This window comes from Leopardus geoffroyi, chromosome D1 (assembly GCF_018350155.1).
Source record: "Leopardus geoffroyi isolate Oge1 chromosome D1, O.geoffroyi_Oge1_pat1.0, whole genome shotgun sequence".
In the NCBI taxonomy this organism is placed as follows: Eukaryota; Metazoa; Chordata; class Mammalia; order Carnivora; family Felidae; genus Leopardus; species Leopardus geoffroyi.
This window is the reverse complement of record NC_059329.1, coordinates 104530399-104547222: the sequence shown is the minus strand read 5'-3', so window position 1 is coordinate 104547222 and position 16824 is coordinate 104530399. Positions and strand designations below refer to the sequence as shown.

The window sequence follows — 16824 nt, the reverse complement described above, 5'->3', positions numbered from 1 at the left end:
GATGAGGTAGTCCATTGATATTACACCTATTTTATGGATGAGGAAAAACAGGTCAGGGAGCTTAAGTAACTTGCTCAACTTCACACAGGTAACAAGTGACGGTATCACAATTTAAACCCAGATCTGTAAGGATCTAAAGCCCTTATTCCTTATTTCTTCGTTTTACAGTTTCTCGCCATCCTTTGAAGAACAAATGTGGATTGATATTGCTCTCAAAGTCCCCGATTGACACCATTGTTTACGTATCAGGGCTTGTGGGAATCTCAGAAGCTGACCGAAATAAAACCTCTGAGACATGACCCTACCCCCCTCAAATGTGAGAAAAAATGATCTTAACGATGATAATGATGATTTTTTATTTGAAGTTTTACAATGCTGACGTCAGCTAAAGTCAAGAAGCATTTTTCTGCAATGCAAAAAACATCTGACTCGTTTTCCTTCTCAATGGGTGGTTGGGAGTTGGATTTAGAGAGAATTCATAAAACGGGAATTATTCTGCCTGCTTCCTTTAAACCTTGTAAGGCAATGGAGTAGGTGGGTAAGAAGAAAGATTATGGGAACAACTTTGGAGTGGTGAGCACAGAATTTACAAAAACAAAAAAGTTGAGTCAGATATTCAAGTCTCTCATGCTTCGTGCCGTAAAGAGAGGAGGCTCCTGTCTTCCTGAGGTCTTTGATGAAGCTCTGACTCATTGGAGAGTTGAGGTTGAACTTCCTTGCTCTCAGATTTAGTTTCATCAGGAGGCATTTCTGCTTACACAGAATTACCAGGTGAGGAAATCGCCTGGAAAATAAAATATCAGTTTCCAAGAAAAGGATCATCATCTCCCTCTCCTTCCATCCCTTCCTTAATCATCATGATTATCGTCAATAATATGTGTTCGCTGATTACTACTATGCTAAAGTTTTATATACATAGTCCTCACAACAAATGTCAGAAGACAATGAAAATGTTTTCATCTTATAGGTGAGTTACCTAAAATCTAGAAAGAATTCATGGTTTTTCCTGGGTATACAGTTAGAAACTGACAGGTTACATGGAAATTATTGAACTTAATTATATCTGTATAAAAATATGTTAAATATTATTATTATATTATTATATTGTAGTAACTGTATTATTATTGATATTGTCATTTATTAGCACACTAATTATATTACTATAAGATCATACTGTGATGTTATAAATGTATTGAATATTATTTTAAATATATTGTTTCCGGTTAGATTTTCACATCAGAATCCTTTTCCAGCCTTCATTCCATCCCTCACTTTCATACCATCTCTAACTCCAGGAACCCCACAAATCCTTACTACATAAAAGTATATCTTTTCAACTCTGGAAGTCGGAGAGAACCTTAAACCTTAGCAGACCATGTGAATTATTAGTCATGGAAACAAACTCACCTCTCTGGAATTACATGCGTTTTCTGCACACCACATGGCTGAAACAGAGATGCTGATGCATAATTCCAGCAAGGTAAGGATGAGCATTAGAGACATGATGCCCTAGGAGATATGATGCCTCATATGACACATAGTACAAACATTCAGAGGGAAAACATGTTATCAAGAAACCAAATATAACATCTCCCTCCCTTAAAACAGAACAAAGTGAACCATAGATTAGGTTTAAGACACAGGCACACACCAACATTCTTTAAGAGACACCTCATCAACCTAAAAACATAGAAACTGGGGCCTGGGGGGCTCAGTTGGTTAAGTGTCTGACTCTTGATTTTGGCTCAGGTCATGATCTCACGGTTCGTGGGATCAAGCCCCATGTCGGACTCTCTGCTGACAGCATTGCCCTGGTTGGGATTCTCTCTCTCCCTCTCTCTCTCTGCCTCTCCCCTGCGTACCCTCTCTCTCTCTCTCTCAAAATAAATAAATAAACTTTAAAAATAAGTAAATAATGGGGCGCCTGGGTGGCTCAGTCGGTTGAGCGTCTGACTTCAGCCCAGGTCATGATCTCGTGGTCTGTGGGTTCGAGCCCCACATCGGGCTCTGTGCTGACAGCTCGGAGCCCGGAGCCTGTTTCAGATTCTGTGTCTCCCTCTCTCTCTGACCCTCCCCTGTTCATGCTCTGTCTCTCTCTGTCTCAAAAATAAATAAACGTTAAAAAAATTTTTAAAAATAAGTAAATAATAAATAGATAAATGGAAAAAATTTACCTGGAGAGAGAGATACATTGCATTTTTTATCAACCACATGACGTGGTCACAGCTGAAGAGGCTGTAAAGGCAAAATTCTGATATTCTTGCTAACGTCTAGGAATCTGAGTCATAGCCAACTAAAGAAACGAGTAGGTAGTTCAGAACAATGGACAAAAATGACCCCCCACCATTTCATTAATGGGATTTTATTAGAAGGTTTATGTGTCTATGCCATCCCTAGAAACTAAACACTAAACTGAAATATTAAACACAAAATTACTAGACTAGCGATCATGCTATTATCACTGAGGCACCTCGAAGGAGAAGCAAACACAAGATTGCTCCAGAAGGAAAATACTACAACACCCACCTGAAAACAACAACAACAACAACAACGAAAAACCCAGACCCATAGAAATATAAACTTAGATAATTAACAATACATTTCAGAAAGAAAAAAAATGAGGCACAAACTTCTTTGCCAGCAAACAGGAGGACTGGGAGTCAGGCAGTAAAAATAGGTCATCAAATAGGTCATCACGGAGAAAAAAGTCAAATTTAAAGGAAAACCTTAATTCTAAATTGACCTCAGAAGAGGGAGAATATCTAACGCAAACAACAACATCATTTGAAAAGTTTCTTAGGGAGCTTCCCTTTAAAAATAATATACCCCCAAAATTCCAACTTGAAGTATCACATTCCAAACTTCGGTGACTCATGATTCAAAAATCCCAGGTCACAGAGAACACTGTAAATCTCCCAAGTCAGTTTTATTAAGTAAGATATGAAATTTTAAAAATTTCATTTAATCTCTCTGGGGAGTGTAATAGTAGCAGCAGCAATAAATACTAATATTATAACACAATGTGCACTGAGTTTTTTTTTTTTTTTTTTTTTTTTAATGTTTACTTATTTTTGAGAGAGAGAGACAGAGTGTGAGCAGGGGAGGGGCAGAGAGAGAAGGAGACACAGAATCAGAAGCAAGCTCCAGGCTCCGAGCTGTCAGCACAGAGCCCGATGTGGGGCTCAAACTCATGGACCGCGAGATCATGACCTGAGCCGAAGTCGGACGCTCAACCAACTGAGCCACCCAGGCGCCCCAATGTGCACTGTTTTAATTGCTCATCAAATATGAACTTGTTTAACCCTCACATCAACCCTGTGAGATTGATACTATTACCGTCCTCATATCAAAGATGAGCAAATTGGGGCGCCTGGGTGGCTCGGTCTGTTAGGCATCCGGCTTCAGCTCGGGTCATGATCTCACAGTTTGTGGGTTCAAGCTCCGCATCCGGCTCTGTGCTGACAGCTCAGAGCCTGGACCCTGCTTCAGATTCTGTGTCTCCCTCTCTCTCTGCTCCTCCCCTACTCATACTCTGTCTCTCTCTCTCTCTCTCTCTCTCTCAAAAACTAATAATAATAAAAAAAAGATGAGCACATTGAAACACTATCTAATTCACCCTTCATTGTAGAGCTAATAAGTGGCAAAGCCCAGATTCAAATCAAGGTAGCATGATACCCGATATGATATTCTTCTGTACATTTGAGATCATTTGGAATATTTTATAATTAAACATAATTTTTGAAAACATACGTTTGATAAGACGTCCATGCAAATGCATAAGTCCAGTGACTGTGAAGACGGACATTCCTTGAGAGAATACTTATTAACTGCTAAATTGATCGAGACCAAAACAAACCCAACTAGAGCAACGGTAGCGCTGGCAATATTCATTCCAAAATTGTGTTCCACCTAAAAAAAGAACAGGAATTTTCAATTAATATAGGAAGCATATGCTTCCTTCCTTTGGTAGCAATTCATTTAAACCCCCATCTAAGACCTGCAGGTCTTAAGAAGAACTTTGGTTCTTACTCTGAGGAAAATATAGAGTCCCTGGAGAATTTTGAGCAAAGGGGCAATGCAGTTAGATTAATGGGAGCACTGAGGTCTCAAGCAGGACTAGTGTAGACAGGGCCAGCGGTAGAAGCAAGGAACCCGGTTAAGAAAGATGGTGTCTGACTGGATGAGAAACAGTCAAAGTCAGATTTAGCTTGAACATAGGGCCAACAGGATGTGTGAATCAATTGGATTCAAGATTGTCAAAGAAAGAGAAGTCAGGGATAATCCTCAGGGTTTGGGCCTGGGAATCTGGAAGGAGGGAGTGCCCATCAGCTGATATGGGGAGGAAATGGAGGGAGAAGGTTGGAGGAGGAAGATTAGGATAGAGTTTGGGAGATTTTAGAACTCTTAAGTGGAAGCAATGAGATCCACCAGCCTGTTGCCCAGAGGGAGATCTAGGCTGGAAGTGCTTATTTCAGGGTTGTGGGCATGCAATGTCACTTGAAGCCAGGAGCATGGATGAGGTCACCAAAGGAGTGAGTAGGGCAGGTAACAAGGAATCGAGTTCTGGGGCACCCCAACTTTTGAAGGTCAGAGAGAAGCAAAGGAAAGGAGATTGAGAAGGGGACACTGAAAAGACAAGAGGAAACCAGCTAATGGAAGTGATCTAGAAGCTAAATGAAGAAATTATTGGAAGAAGGAATGAGTGATCCACTGCGTACTAAATGCTGCCCATGAATCAAGTTAGATGAGGACCGGGAATTGATCTCTGCGTTGCCAACAGAGAAATCAGTAGTGATCTTAAGGAGAGTGTTTACAAAGATGTAACAGGGAAGAAAATAAAGCCTTATTATAAAACAATGCCCTTCCTGGGTAGATTGGAAGTTCTTACTCGATAGGTAGGGAAGAAAATAAAGCCTTATTGGAAAATAAAGCCCTTACTGGGTAGATTGGAACTGGAGACAGAGTGTAGATAATTCCTTTGAGGAGTTTAACTACAGAAGGAAAAGCAAATTGTGCCCATAGCTATCAGGAGAAAATAAGGTCAAGGTATTTTTTTTCTGCTTAGATTAGTAACTGGATGCTGATAGGCTGATTGAAAAAATCTAGCAGAAAGACATTTGGAGTGATGCACTCAGGTGGGAAAAAAAGGAACAGAATCTAGTATTCAAATAGGGATGACAGCTTTGAAGAAAATCAGAGTCACCTACGGTAAGAAGTTAGAATAAAAAACGAATTGGTTCAGACCTGTTCTGTGAAGTGGATGTTAGAGAGGGCATCTGAATGTTCTTTTCTAAGGGCTTGGGTTTCTCAGAATAGGGAGCAAGGTCATCAACAGAGAATAAAGGTAAAAGAAAAGGGATTGGTGTTCAAGGTGGCCATCCATGGAGAAGGCACAGTGAATGAGCTAGGAAAGGCGTGTAGCTGGCAGAGAGATGATTTAGTGAGAACACATAACAGGGACTTATGAAGTGTATAAGGAATCACTAAAGGAATAGAACTTTTGGCTTTTGGGTGTGGACTTAGTGGTGGGAAAGGGTACACTCAAAGTAGTTAGAATTAGTCAAGTTTCACAACACACAAAAATCAAGAAGCCTTTTTCTGAGCTTCAGATTCATCAAATATTCAAAGTAACCATCCCAGGAATCATTCACAATCTCCATGATTTTCTGATAATTTACCATCTGAATGCCTTAAGAGAATTTTCTTGTGCATTACACAAGACTCGGTGTCTCAGTTGAATTCACCAACCTCTACTCTCTTGTTATTAATGGGTAACTTATTTCTAGTTCCACAATCATAGGAATACAGGAAGACTGCCACTTACCAACCTTTTTGTGGGCTTTCTCCCAGCTGCAACAGACAAGGATCCTGAAACAATAAACTGTTTAAACACAGGAAATGAAACAGATAAGAGAACATTAAGTCTCAACCATTTTCATTTTGTCCTCCGTCAATTAGTAGATATCTAGCAATGGTTGCATAAAATTTCTTTCTAAAATTCACACTCTATCACAGAGAATTATACTTGATGTTGCTCATCATTTCGTATGAATAAAATTTTAAATTAATTAAAATTTTGAGCAAACATGTGATATTTTATTACATCTGTTTTTATACATTATATGAGCGTGCATACTTTAAAAACATAAGATAAAGACATATATGTAATGCGATATAATTATCTTTATGCTTATACTTATATTAAATGTAAATAATATTTATTTACATACACATGCATATATAACGTCATTCTCATATTCTGACTCAAGCTTCAGATGAGGGTTTGATTTATTGGATTAGATGTTCTGAAAGAACTTCAGCAAGTCTGTCTACATTGCTATACCCACTCATTTTAAATGATTATTTTGATAAGCTATTATTTTCATGACTCTAATTTTATAAAGTGAATTCTCTACAAGTTGATGGCTTTCTCAAAATTTCATGCTGTTTTATACCCCACAAATTCTTACAACAATTTGCCGAGCCACGCCTATGGTTTGAGGGCAAAGTTGCCAAAATCATGGAGAGCAAGAGCTGGCTCCATAGATTCAATTCTCGAATATTCTGCCTGAACACAAAGGAACAGGCTTCGGATTCCACGTCAAATAACAAGATGGTTGTCACGAGAAAGTTCAGGGTCACTAGAGCTTTATGGTCGAGAGCATATGCACCCTGACCCTATCTTCAGCTTGTATTCATTCAGTCACCTAGGCTCAGTTTTTGCCTACTTTCTTTTTCTGTAAAATAGAGATGTGCATATCCCCATGTTAATATTACTGACCTTATAGCTATATGGGGATGGAATGAAATGATACATGATGAGGTCTTGGAAATTGGCCCGGCACACCTAAAGCACTTGTATTATTAACAATAGCTAAGGTTTTTATGTATTTTTTCCCCATTTAAAAATGGCCCAAAAAGAGGGCCCCCATGTTATTTCTACTATCTTACTGAAGAAACTAAAGGGTAAGAGCTTAGATATTTTTCTCAAAGGTCAATAAGGATGGGTAAGAGGAAGATTGGTTCATAGAAGGAATCACATGGTCAATAAACAGCAGGGCCCGTATACAGAGGGAAGGGGAGGGAGACGGGTGTAGTTGCAGGTAAGGCCAGATAATGTCATGGCTCTTAGACTTTACTCCATCAGCGATAGACAGAGCCGGGGCAAAGCTTCCAGCGATGGGAATCCAATGGTCAGATTTGAACCTTCATGCTGAGGATGCTTTCAAAGAATGAGCTCTGGCTTCCTGACCACATTTTCCCAACGTACTGACCCCAGCTTTCTGAGAAAAGAAAACTCTTTCCTGATGGAATAACTGAAACACTTCACCATCCTCTGTTCTACAATATGGAAGTTTTCCATTTAGATAGTCAGGATTCATTATGCAGAGAAAATGTGTACTTCAGGTTTTCTAGAAAAATTCAGGCTCCAAGTATTTCATCAAAATGATAGTAGGAACTATCTAAAAATTTCAGAAATGTTAAATCCAAATTACGTGTTTTATACTGCATCCAGAAACTGAATGTCATCTTTTGTCAGCATATGAGATTGTTGCCAAATTATGAGCAATTTTGTTTTAAAGAAGATCTGAAGGTCGATGATTCTGAAAAACTAAACTCATGAATAAATTAGAGCCCCAGATTTGCTATAAATTTATATCTTCTTCATTTGCCAATTACATGTTCCATTTACTATTTTCAACTAAACTTGCCCATCTTGGATTTCATGGTAGTCTGAGACCGAACACTTATAAATTCTCAAAGGTCTAACACCAGAATAGACAAGAAAAAAAAAAAAAAACAAAAAAATTAGTGTCTGATTAGCAAATAGTTCCAACTAATTACCTTTTTAAAAAGAAAACATCAGGTAGTTGATAATCAAATAACAAATTTATTTATTCAAATAAATTTTAAAACCACCTAGAACCAAAGCCTATTTTATTGTTTCTGTTTTGACTCAAATAGGGGAAATCAGTCTTCTGATTTCCAGACTGTAATCAGCAGGCAAATCTCTTATCTCCCAAACCAGGACTCTCTTGACTGCACAAGACAATTCACCAATACTCATTTTTCATTTGATTTTCTTAGCATCCATAAATGTAATAGCTGGATTTAATGCATGAATACATCAAGTTAATGTTTGAGACTTAATTTGTACTCAGCAAATATGATTTCTCTCACTCAAGAAGGCACCTTGTTTTTAAAAGTTGTGTAAGGAATTACAAATCAAACCCACAGCATGCAATCTCCAAACAACCTAAAAACAACACTTTAGTTATCTAACACATTTCTAGCAGTGGTATCTAAGAAATGATCTAGGGTCAGGGGAACATGAATACGCACAAAAACAGCACCCCATACTGGGTAGCCTGTGTAGAAGACCAAGAAAAACGGGCGGAAGAGACGAAATATGCTTTGTAAGGAACCTAGAAAAACACCCAGAGCCAGAATTGTTGCTCCATTCAGGATCTGGACGGCCTATAAGAAGGAAAAAAGAAAAAAAAAAGCATAATGGTCATGTACTAGTGTCCATGGAGAAGAGACCATTTGAATTTTCTTCAGAAAGGAGATATCATTGCTGGAAATGATGACAATGTCAAGCTTAACTGGGCAAGGCCTTATTCTGGGAGGTTTTCGTTCTATGCCATTCCCACCGATCCCAATGGCAGCCCTTCATCACCACGTCTCTCCCTCCTCCTGTCCATTCTCACAAACTCCTTCCAGACAGTGGTAGAAAAATAGAGGCAATATGGCTGGCAACACAAACGGGGTCAAATATCTTCCTAGCACACCTTGGGGCCATAGTATGATGAAGGCACTCAGACATTAAACAGCAGTTCATCCAAGCTTTTGTCAATCCAATTTTTAGATCTAAAATACGGAAGGCATTCATAAGAACTCAGCCTCCCGAGGTGGTGGTCAGACTGGAGTCCATTCTCCAATGCTGACTGGACAGTTCCTACTCCCCAGGTCTAAAATGGGTCCCAGTCTTTTCTTAAAGAAGCAACATTATTGACTTAGTGATGAATAATTCAGAAATCTCTCCTGATGAGGATAGACAAGGTTTTCCACATGCTATTTATTTTCTTCTGTCTTAAACCAATTTGTAAACTAAAGATGACCTACCCCAAGGGCCTGTAGCTTCTCCTTCTGGTGATTTTGTGATCCATTAATGGGCTGGTAGACAGAGTTATTCACCACCTCTGGTTCCACCTGGCTCGCTGGGGTACCACCTGCTGAGTCTGCCTCCAGTTCTGCATTCTCATCTCCTCGGGAGGCCATCTGGGGTTATTGATGGCTATCACAGAAAAGAAATCCAAAGGTTTGATGTTTTCCCTTTCCCCACCAGCTACAATTTTTTTGAGTGCAACAGAAGGGTTCATTTCCGTCCATACATCAAAATGACTCTCCACAAATGGAGCATCAATTTACATTGTTGAATTTCATTTTGTCTTGGAGTAGTAGACACCATCAAACTACTGTAGTAAGTCTGAGTGCCTCACATAACTTTGAAGCAGTGAAGTGTGATTCCTTTCTCATTTTTATATGTATGTGTACATTACATAGCCCCTCTTTCTTCAAATCAATCCTGGACAACCAGACAGATGGTTTCACTGAGAGTTGATCTCTTGGTTGAGGAAAATGACTTTGGTCAGCTCCCTATAATAACAAGAAGTATAATTTATTGAGTTGCTACTACATGCCAGCTACTGTCTGGTTGTTGTGATCGTGTTAACATATTTAATCCTCCCAACAATCTATGTTGCGATATTATTATTCCGATTTTAAAGATGAAAAAATTGAGGCATAGAGAGGTCAGATAACTTACCCACACTTAACACAGCTCATAACTGAGTTCAGCTCTATTAGGGACATTCTACTTTAAGGTCGAACATTTTTTAATCGTTATGCTATATAGTACTATATGGAAGATACCGTTCTGGGTCACCGTTCGGTACAGCGGAAGGAGTTTAAGCACCGTGGAAGAGACGAATCTAAATCCAAATTTGGCCACTTATTAGCTGTGTGATCTAGTAATGGGAGCCTCAGTGTTCACATATGTAAAATGAAAATAATTTTAATTTCATATTAACATGGCAAGAGGCAACTTTGATAAGGTCTGAAGTCCCTAACCTAATAGACAGTTGGTAAATGTTAACTTTAACTCATACTCTGCCTTGTGGCAAAAAAAAAAAAAAAAAAAGACTCAAAGTATTGTATATAAGGTTCACCAAACAACCACCTGAATCATTACACCTAAAAAAGATGTGTCGCTAAAATATACACTGGGGGCGCCTGAGTGGCTCAGTTGGTTAAACGTCTGACTCGGTTTCAGCTCAGATCACCATCTCATGGTTCATGAGTTCAAGCCCCACATCAAGCTCTGCACTTTCAGTGACTTGGGATTCTCTCTCTCTCTCTCTCTCTCTCTCTCTCTCTCTCCCTCTCAGAATAAATAAATAAACTAAACAAAATTAAAAAAAAAAATATATATATATATATATATACACACACACAGTATGTTCAATCGTGAGCAATATAACTTCCTAGTGGGAAAACTGATAAAGGGAAACTTGTTTCAGATGGAGTCAGGACGCCACAACAGGGGCTTCTCGTGCCCTGTCCCTCCTCCTCAGTTGCAGACCCAACAGGAAGAGAAGCACTTGGCACCTTCCACTTTACTATCCCAGAGAAGAGCAGCCCAGCCAACAAGAGGCTGTCACAACTAAAAGCTACTCTATTTCCAAGTCCCAGTCTGCTGCAAGGGACTTTTTGTGTATAACAGTAACTCCTAATTCCCCTCTTTCCCTCTGTAAAAGAGCAGTTCCTTCTCTTTGTTGTCTGCACTCACATATGATTTTGTGTTAGCTTGCTTGTCCCAAATTGCAATTCTCTACTCTTCCTGAATAAACCCATTTTTGCTGGTAAAATAACTGATAACAGGCTTCTCCAACACAAAGTGATTGCAAAATGCTTCTCTGCTTTTATAACCGATGAGGTGGACAGTAGGAGATTAACCACAGGGGCACCTGGGTGGCTCAGTCGGTTAAGCGTCTGACTCTTGATTTTGGCTCAGGTCACAATCTCACAGTTTATGAGTTCAAGCCCCACATCGGGCTCTGTGCTGACAGTGCAGAGCCTGCTTGGGATTCTCTCTACCCCTACTCCACTTGCTCTCTGTCTCTCTCAAAATAAATAAATAAGCTTAAAAAAGCTTTTTTTTTTTTTTAAAGAAAAAAGAGATTAACTACAAACCCATTATATACTGCTGAATTCTGCCAAAACTATTGACTTTGAGTTTAGAATGGTTTCTTAATTTCTACTTTTTGTTGCAAATTGTACGGCAGATCTATTATTCTAATAATTTCACTCACTTTTATCAGATTAGATCCATGCTGCTTCCTTTCAGGATAAGGTTTACCTTTCCAGTTCTCTATCATAAAGGGTATGTGTCATGCTTATTTATTCACAAAGGCACTAGGAAGGTGAAAGTCAGAACACATTCTATCTTTAACTTTATCACATTGAAAATTGCTATTTTACCTCTCATCAAAATGTCCTGCCAATACTGAGTTCCATGCTAGCATTTAGGTACACGCTCTGTTTAAACACTGATAAATACAGAATGACAAGGAACCCTTACCTTCCATGTTCAATACTATGCACGGAATCCAAGAAGGAGGAAATATCAAAAAGTTGACAGCAAAGTCTATTTTAATGAATACCTAATGTAATCCTGGTCAGGATGTATAATAATAAGAATGGCCAAACAGGGCCACCTGGGTGGCTCAGTCGGTTTAGCGTCTGACTTCAGCTCAGGTCATGATCTCGAGATCCATGAGTTCGAGCCCCACATCAGGCTCTTGCTGACAACTCAGAGCCTGGAGCCTGCTTTGGATTCTGTGTCTTCCTCTCCCTCCGCCCCTCCCCTGCTCGTGCTCTGTCTCTCTCACTCTCAAAAATAAACAAACATAAAACAAAATTTTTTTCATTCCCTCAAATCCCTCTCTCATCTATGTTGAACATCACCTTGCAAAGCTCAGGCTTAACATTTATCCATTGGGAAATATGTATATATGTACATTCTTTTAAAGATTTTATTCTTTTTTAAGTGATCTCCACACCCAACACGGGGCCCAGATTCACAACCTCAAGATCAAGAGTTGCATGCTTCACTGACAGCCAACCACATGCCCTGGGAAATACAACCATATTTTACATAAGATATCTACCTCGCTAAAATGTATTAATGTGGAGAGCAGTGCTCGTTCATGATCAGATACCTGCTTGCCTGTTAGTCTAGCTTCACGCCTCCCCCTCCCTATCTCACAGCTCTGTCCAGCCATGTTTCATTTCTTTTAATGCCCCCCAAGCATCAAGTTCTCAAAAGTCTTCAACTCTCCTTCTCAGTATTATTCCTCTCTTCCTGAAACACGTTTTCCCTCAAGCTCCACCTAGAAAATTTCTGCTCTTCTTCCAGACTGACTCTCAGTCCACATGCCACACTTTCCTGAGGGAAGCCATCTTGAGTCCTGGCCGGGTCTGGAGGAAGCCTCCCCTTTATTACCTCAGAACGCCCTGCCCTCTGCTTCCCTTTTCCTACTACTTACGTGCCTGAACCTCAACTGACTGGATGTTCACCTGTATCTGATGTCTTCCCATCCTGGTAACCCCAGGGCCTAGATCTGTGTCTGTCACATGCTGCGCACTCAGCAAATACATGCTTAATAAATAAATGAACTTTCGGTCCAGCTTGATGTAGCCATGCCTTATGAATGATAATGTGAAATATGTTTGTGAGGATTGGAGCCTCTCATACAGAGAAACTCCCGAGTAGTTCTGGAAGGAGGAAATCTATCATTTATTTTTTTAAGGTTATTTATTTATTTTTCTTGAGAGAGAGAGAAAGCTTGAGTGGGGGAGAATCAGAGAGAGAGGAGAGAGCAAGAATCCCACACAGGCTGCACACCAAGAACGCAGAGCCCAATGCAGGGCTCAAACCCACACACCACAGGGTCATGACCTGAGCCAAATTCAAGAGTCAGATGCTTAATTGACTGAGCCACCCAGGCACCCCTCTAACCACATCACTTAATTTGACTTTTTTATTTTGTTATTTTGTTTATTTATTTATTTTGAGAGAGAGAGCACAAGCAGAGGAGGGGCAGAGATGGGAGGGGCGGGGGGAGAGAATCCCAAGCAGGCTCGTGCTGTTTGCGCTAAGCCCAAATGTGGGGCTTGAACTCATGAACCATGAAATCATGACCTAGGCTGAAACCAAGAGTCAGATGCTTAACCAACTCAGCCACCCAGGTACCTCTTGATTTTTTTAAAATAACTATAAATGGGGTGCCTGTGTGGCTCAGTCGGTTAAGCCTCTGACTTCAGCTCAGGTCATGCTCTCATCGTTCATGGGTTCAAGCCCCATGTTGTGCTCTGGGCTGACGGCCCAGAGCCTGGAGCCTGCTTCAGATCCTGTGTCTCAGTCTCTCTCTGCCCCTCCCCTGCTCTCTCTCTCTCTCTCTCTCTCAAAGGTAAATAAACATTAAAGAATAAATAAATAAAAATAAAATAACTATACATATCAGGGAGAATTTTCAGGCTTCAGACAAAATAAACTATGTTCAATAATGTGGTCAATTGAGCTTTTTTTTTTTTAATGGGAGAAGTGTAGATTTCCTGAGAACCCATTAAGTTCACCTATCTGGCTTTTAGTGTGTGTCAGGCATTGCACTAAATGCTTTACCCATTTAACCACCATATGTCTCACACATCCATATAAATAGGTACTGCTACTATGATCCTTTCCATTTTGCAGGCGAGAAAGTGGAACACCAGAAGACTTAAGTAATTTGCCAAAACCCACAAGGCCAGCAATTTCAGGAGCTGGAGACCCGAACCTGGCAATCTGGCTTTCAGAGTATCGTTACCGTCCCTCTGAGCTCATGCAGAAACTCATTTCCTAAATCCTTACTTCAGATGCGTCCAGACCATCCCTCATTCCCACAGCCGGCAGCCGAATTTGGAGGCAGCCACTTGGATTATATATATCTAAGAGGTGTGTGTGTGTGTGTGTGTGTGTGTGTGTGTGTGTATGTGTGTGTGTAGGTGGTGTCCATGCCCGTGTCTTTCCAAAGAAATAACTAGACAATTATGTCTAACATTTTGAACACCAGAGGAACAATCAGACTCTAAGGGGAAGCCATGCTCGCAGCTGAAAGTTCCAAATCTCTACGTGACAACCAACCAGAACACTCTGCAGACATCCTCACGGCCCACTGACTCTCCTGGGTGGCACCCAGGAGACAAGAAAAAAGGGGGCTTTCTCTGAAGAGCGAATCTGTAGGGTTTACCTTGGAGGCTTCAAGCGTTGGAAGACGTCTTGCCTCTGAAGCCGAGTAGGAGACGCTCAGTAATGACGGCGACGGTGTCCTTTCTGGAAAACTGCAGCCTCTTTGGACTCAGGCTTAATGTACCTTTGCCTGAGACAACACTCTAGAGGAGTCGGTGAAAATGTGGTGCTGGCTGACTGAAGAGTGTGCCAACCACACAGGCACCTGGGACGACTCTGCTTTCAATGCGCGTCCCCAAGGCTTGCCGTTGATTAGGAAACTGGCAGCAGGAGTAACTGTCTGCTGGCCCTGTGACATTGCTTAACATATGGTTGGACCAAGAAATGCAAGCAGGAAGTACAGGGAGATGGGTGGGAAAGCGTTGTGGGATGGGGGGTGTCGAACAGTCACTTGCCCAGTAAGAAAAGAACGAAGTCAGATAGTAAGAGCAGCGTCTGGAGGAGGGAGGGTGGTCACACACATCCTTACGTTCAATTCTCACAGGCTTAGACAGGCTGGTTCGTCTGCCAACGTCAAAGATACAAAAATTAGGCAAATTGTAGTTTAATGGCATTGAATGATTGCTGCGTACCAGTCGTCACTCTAAATGCCCTGCGCGAATTAACTCACTTCAGCCTCACAGTGACTCCAGGCCGAGGTACAACGGGTAACCCAATCTCACAGAAGACAAAACTGCGGCATAGAAACGTTAACCAGCTTTCCTAACCGGATCCAGTGCCCAGCCAAGCTGTGTGCAAACCTCAAGCTCTGGGTAGGGTGAGGTCAGGATCATGCCTGCTACTCCCAGTGTGGTTTGTAAATAATGATGCCTCCTGGGGTGCCTGGGTGGCTCAGTCGGATAAGCATCTGAGGTCAGCTCAGGTCATGATCTCATGGTTTGTGCGTTTGAGCCTCACATCTGGCTCTGTGCTGACAATGCTGAGCCTGCTTGGGATTCTTTCTCTCTCTCTCTCTCTCTCTCTCTCTCCCTTTCTCTCTCTGCCCCTCCCTCACTTGCTCTCTCTCTCTCAAAATAAATAAATAAAGTTGAAAATAAATAAAGAGGGGCACCTGGGTGGCTCTGTCAGTTAAGTGTACGACTTCAGCTCGGGTCATGATCTTGAGGTTTGTGAGTTCGAGCCCCGTGTCGGGCTCCATGCTGACAGCTCGGGGCCTGGAGCCAGCTTCAGATTGTGTCTCTCTCTCCCTCTCCCCCTCCCCCGCTCATTCTCTGTCTCTGTGTCTTAAAAATAAATATACATTTCCTTAAATTTAATAAACAAATTAATTAATTAATTAATAAAGCCTCTCTTCACTTTCAAAAGTACCCCAGCTCAGAAGATACATTATTGGGAAAATGAATAAAAAGAAACCTCGTTTGTGAAAATGGTGTTGGGAAGCCAAAAGCAGGCAGCTCTCATGCCCTACTGCTTCCCTGGAATGGCAGAGCCCACAGGAAACCTCCCTTCTCAAGCCATACTATTTTGCCTTCTTTAATACCCAGCAGAAGGAAGAAAGGTGTTTCTCACCTCACCACCTTCTCCTGGCAACAGCCCAGCCAATGAGAGACAGTCACACTCAGCCAACAAGGAGCCCCTACACTTAGAATTCCCTTTTTCCCCCAATGGACTTTTTGTTTCTAACAGCCCTCCACAGCTCCACCCCTTTCTCGATAAAAGAGTGGTCCTCCCCTTCCTTTTGAGGATTTTCCTATGGTTTGCTGTAGCTTGCTTTTGTCACGTTGCAATTCCCTACTATTCCTGCACCAACCCATTTTTGCTGGTGAAATGACTGGCAGTTTTATTTTTAGGCTTAACATTCCACAATCATCCTAAATAAATAAAGTGCCCTTAAATAGATGATGGGAAGATCAGAGCCAAGAGGCAGTAGGGCAATAAATCACATGTGGAGATTCAAAATGCAATCTTTAGGAAGGTCACAGGACAGAGCCTGGAGGGAGCAGCCCATGACTGGGTGAGGTCCTCATTCTAGAAACTGGAGCAGAAGGGGAAACTCGGTCCCAGAAAAGAGAAAAAGAGGCCAGATACCATGACCGAAAGAGCGCTCTGGGAGGGGACATGGTGAACTTGGACTCTGAATATGAAGTGAGTGGAGGCCTGGCAGCCAGGAAAATGTAATCATGTGCAGGAGCTCTGTGACCAGGGCTGGTACCCGAGCCTGGAGTAGAGACTCTGGAGCTTTGGATGACAGAGAAACTCTAAACATAAGGAAATAGCTAACAGGATGGCAGCAAAAGGTATGTTCCTCATGTTTCACTTTAGCCAGAGCCATTGCAAATGGAATACTGATGAAACAGCAGGAGGAGAAGGTGTGGGGGGGGGGGGGAGGGACAGGGATGTAGGGAGGGGGAGGAAGTGAGGGAGGAAGAAAAGGAGAAGGAAGAGGGAGAGGAGGAGGAGAAGGAAGAATAAGAAGGGAAAAGACAAGAAAGTGCTCTCAGGGAAGGAGAGGAAGAAATATGAGTAAGTGA

The 16824-nt window shown here is 41.3% G+C and overlaps 1 protein-coding gene across 3 annotated transcripts; it reads right to left on the bottom strand.

Annotated features, from left to right (window-relative positions):
* Positions 1-342: 342 nt before the first annotated feature.
* Positions 343-14869, bottom strand: LOC123601748 (membrane-spanning 4-domains subfamily A member 3-like). Of its 3 annotated transcripts, none has more exons than XM_045485357.1 (7): positions 14355-14660; positions 9127-9298; positions 8344-8478; positions 5825-5881; positions 3751-3909; positions 1408-1509; positions 343-784 (listed from the first exon to the last, which is right to left on the bottom strand). In XM_045485357.1, exons 2-7 carry the CDS (start codon positions 9280-9282, stop codon positions 755-757), a joined length of 639 nt encoding a protein of 212 aa, XP_045341313.1. In that variant the 5' UTR covers positions 9283-9298; positions 14355-14660; the 3' UTR covers positions 343-754. The 3 variants fall into 3 exon arrangements, with proteins under 3 accessions (XP_045341313.1, XP_045341314.1, XP_045341315.1); XM_045485358.1 differs by having other exon boundaries at positions 14388-14658; XM_045485359.1 differs by lacking the exon at positions 8344-8478 and having other exon boundaries at positions 14355-14869.
* Between the last annotated feature and the right edge of the window lie 1955 nt (positions 14870-16824).

What these genes read in the sequence shown, in the direction of transcription:
- LOC123601748 (XM_045485357.1), bottom strand. Translation starts at nt 9,282, where the DNA reads ATGGCCTCCCGAGGAGATGAGAATGCAGAACTGGAGGCAGACTCAGCA. An exon ending in AGAAGCTACAGGCCCTTGGG is followed by an intron (nt 8,479 to 9,126) that starts GTAGGTCATCTT and finishes TCCTTCTTATAG; the next exon opens with GCCGTCCAGATCCTGAATGG. An exon ending in GAAAGCCCACAAAAAGGTTG is followed by an intron (nt 3,910 to 5,824) that starts GTAAGTGGCAGT and finishes TTCTTTTTTTAG; the next exon opens with GTGGAACACAATTTTGGAAT.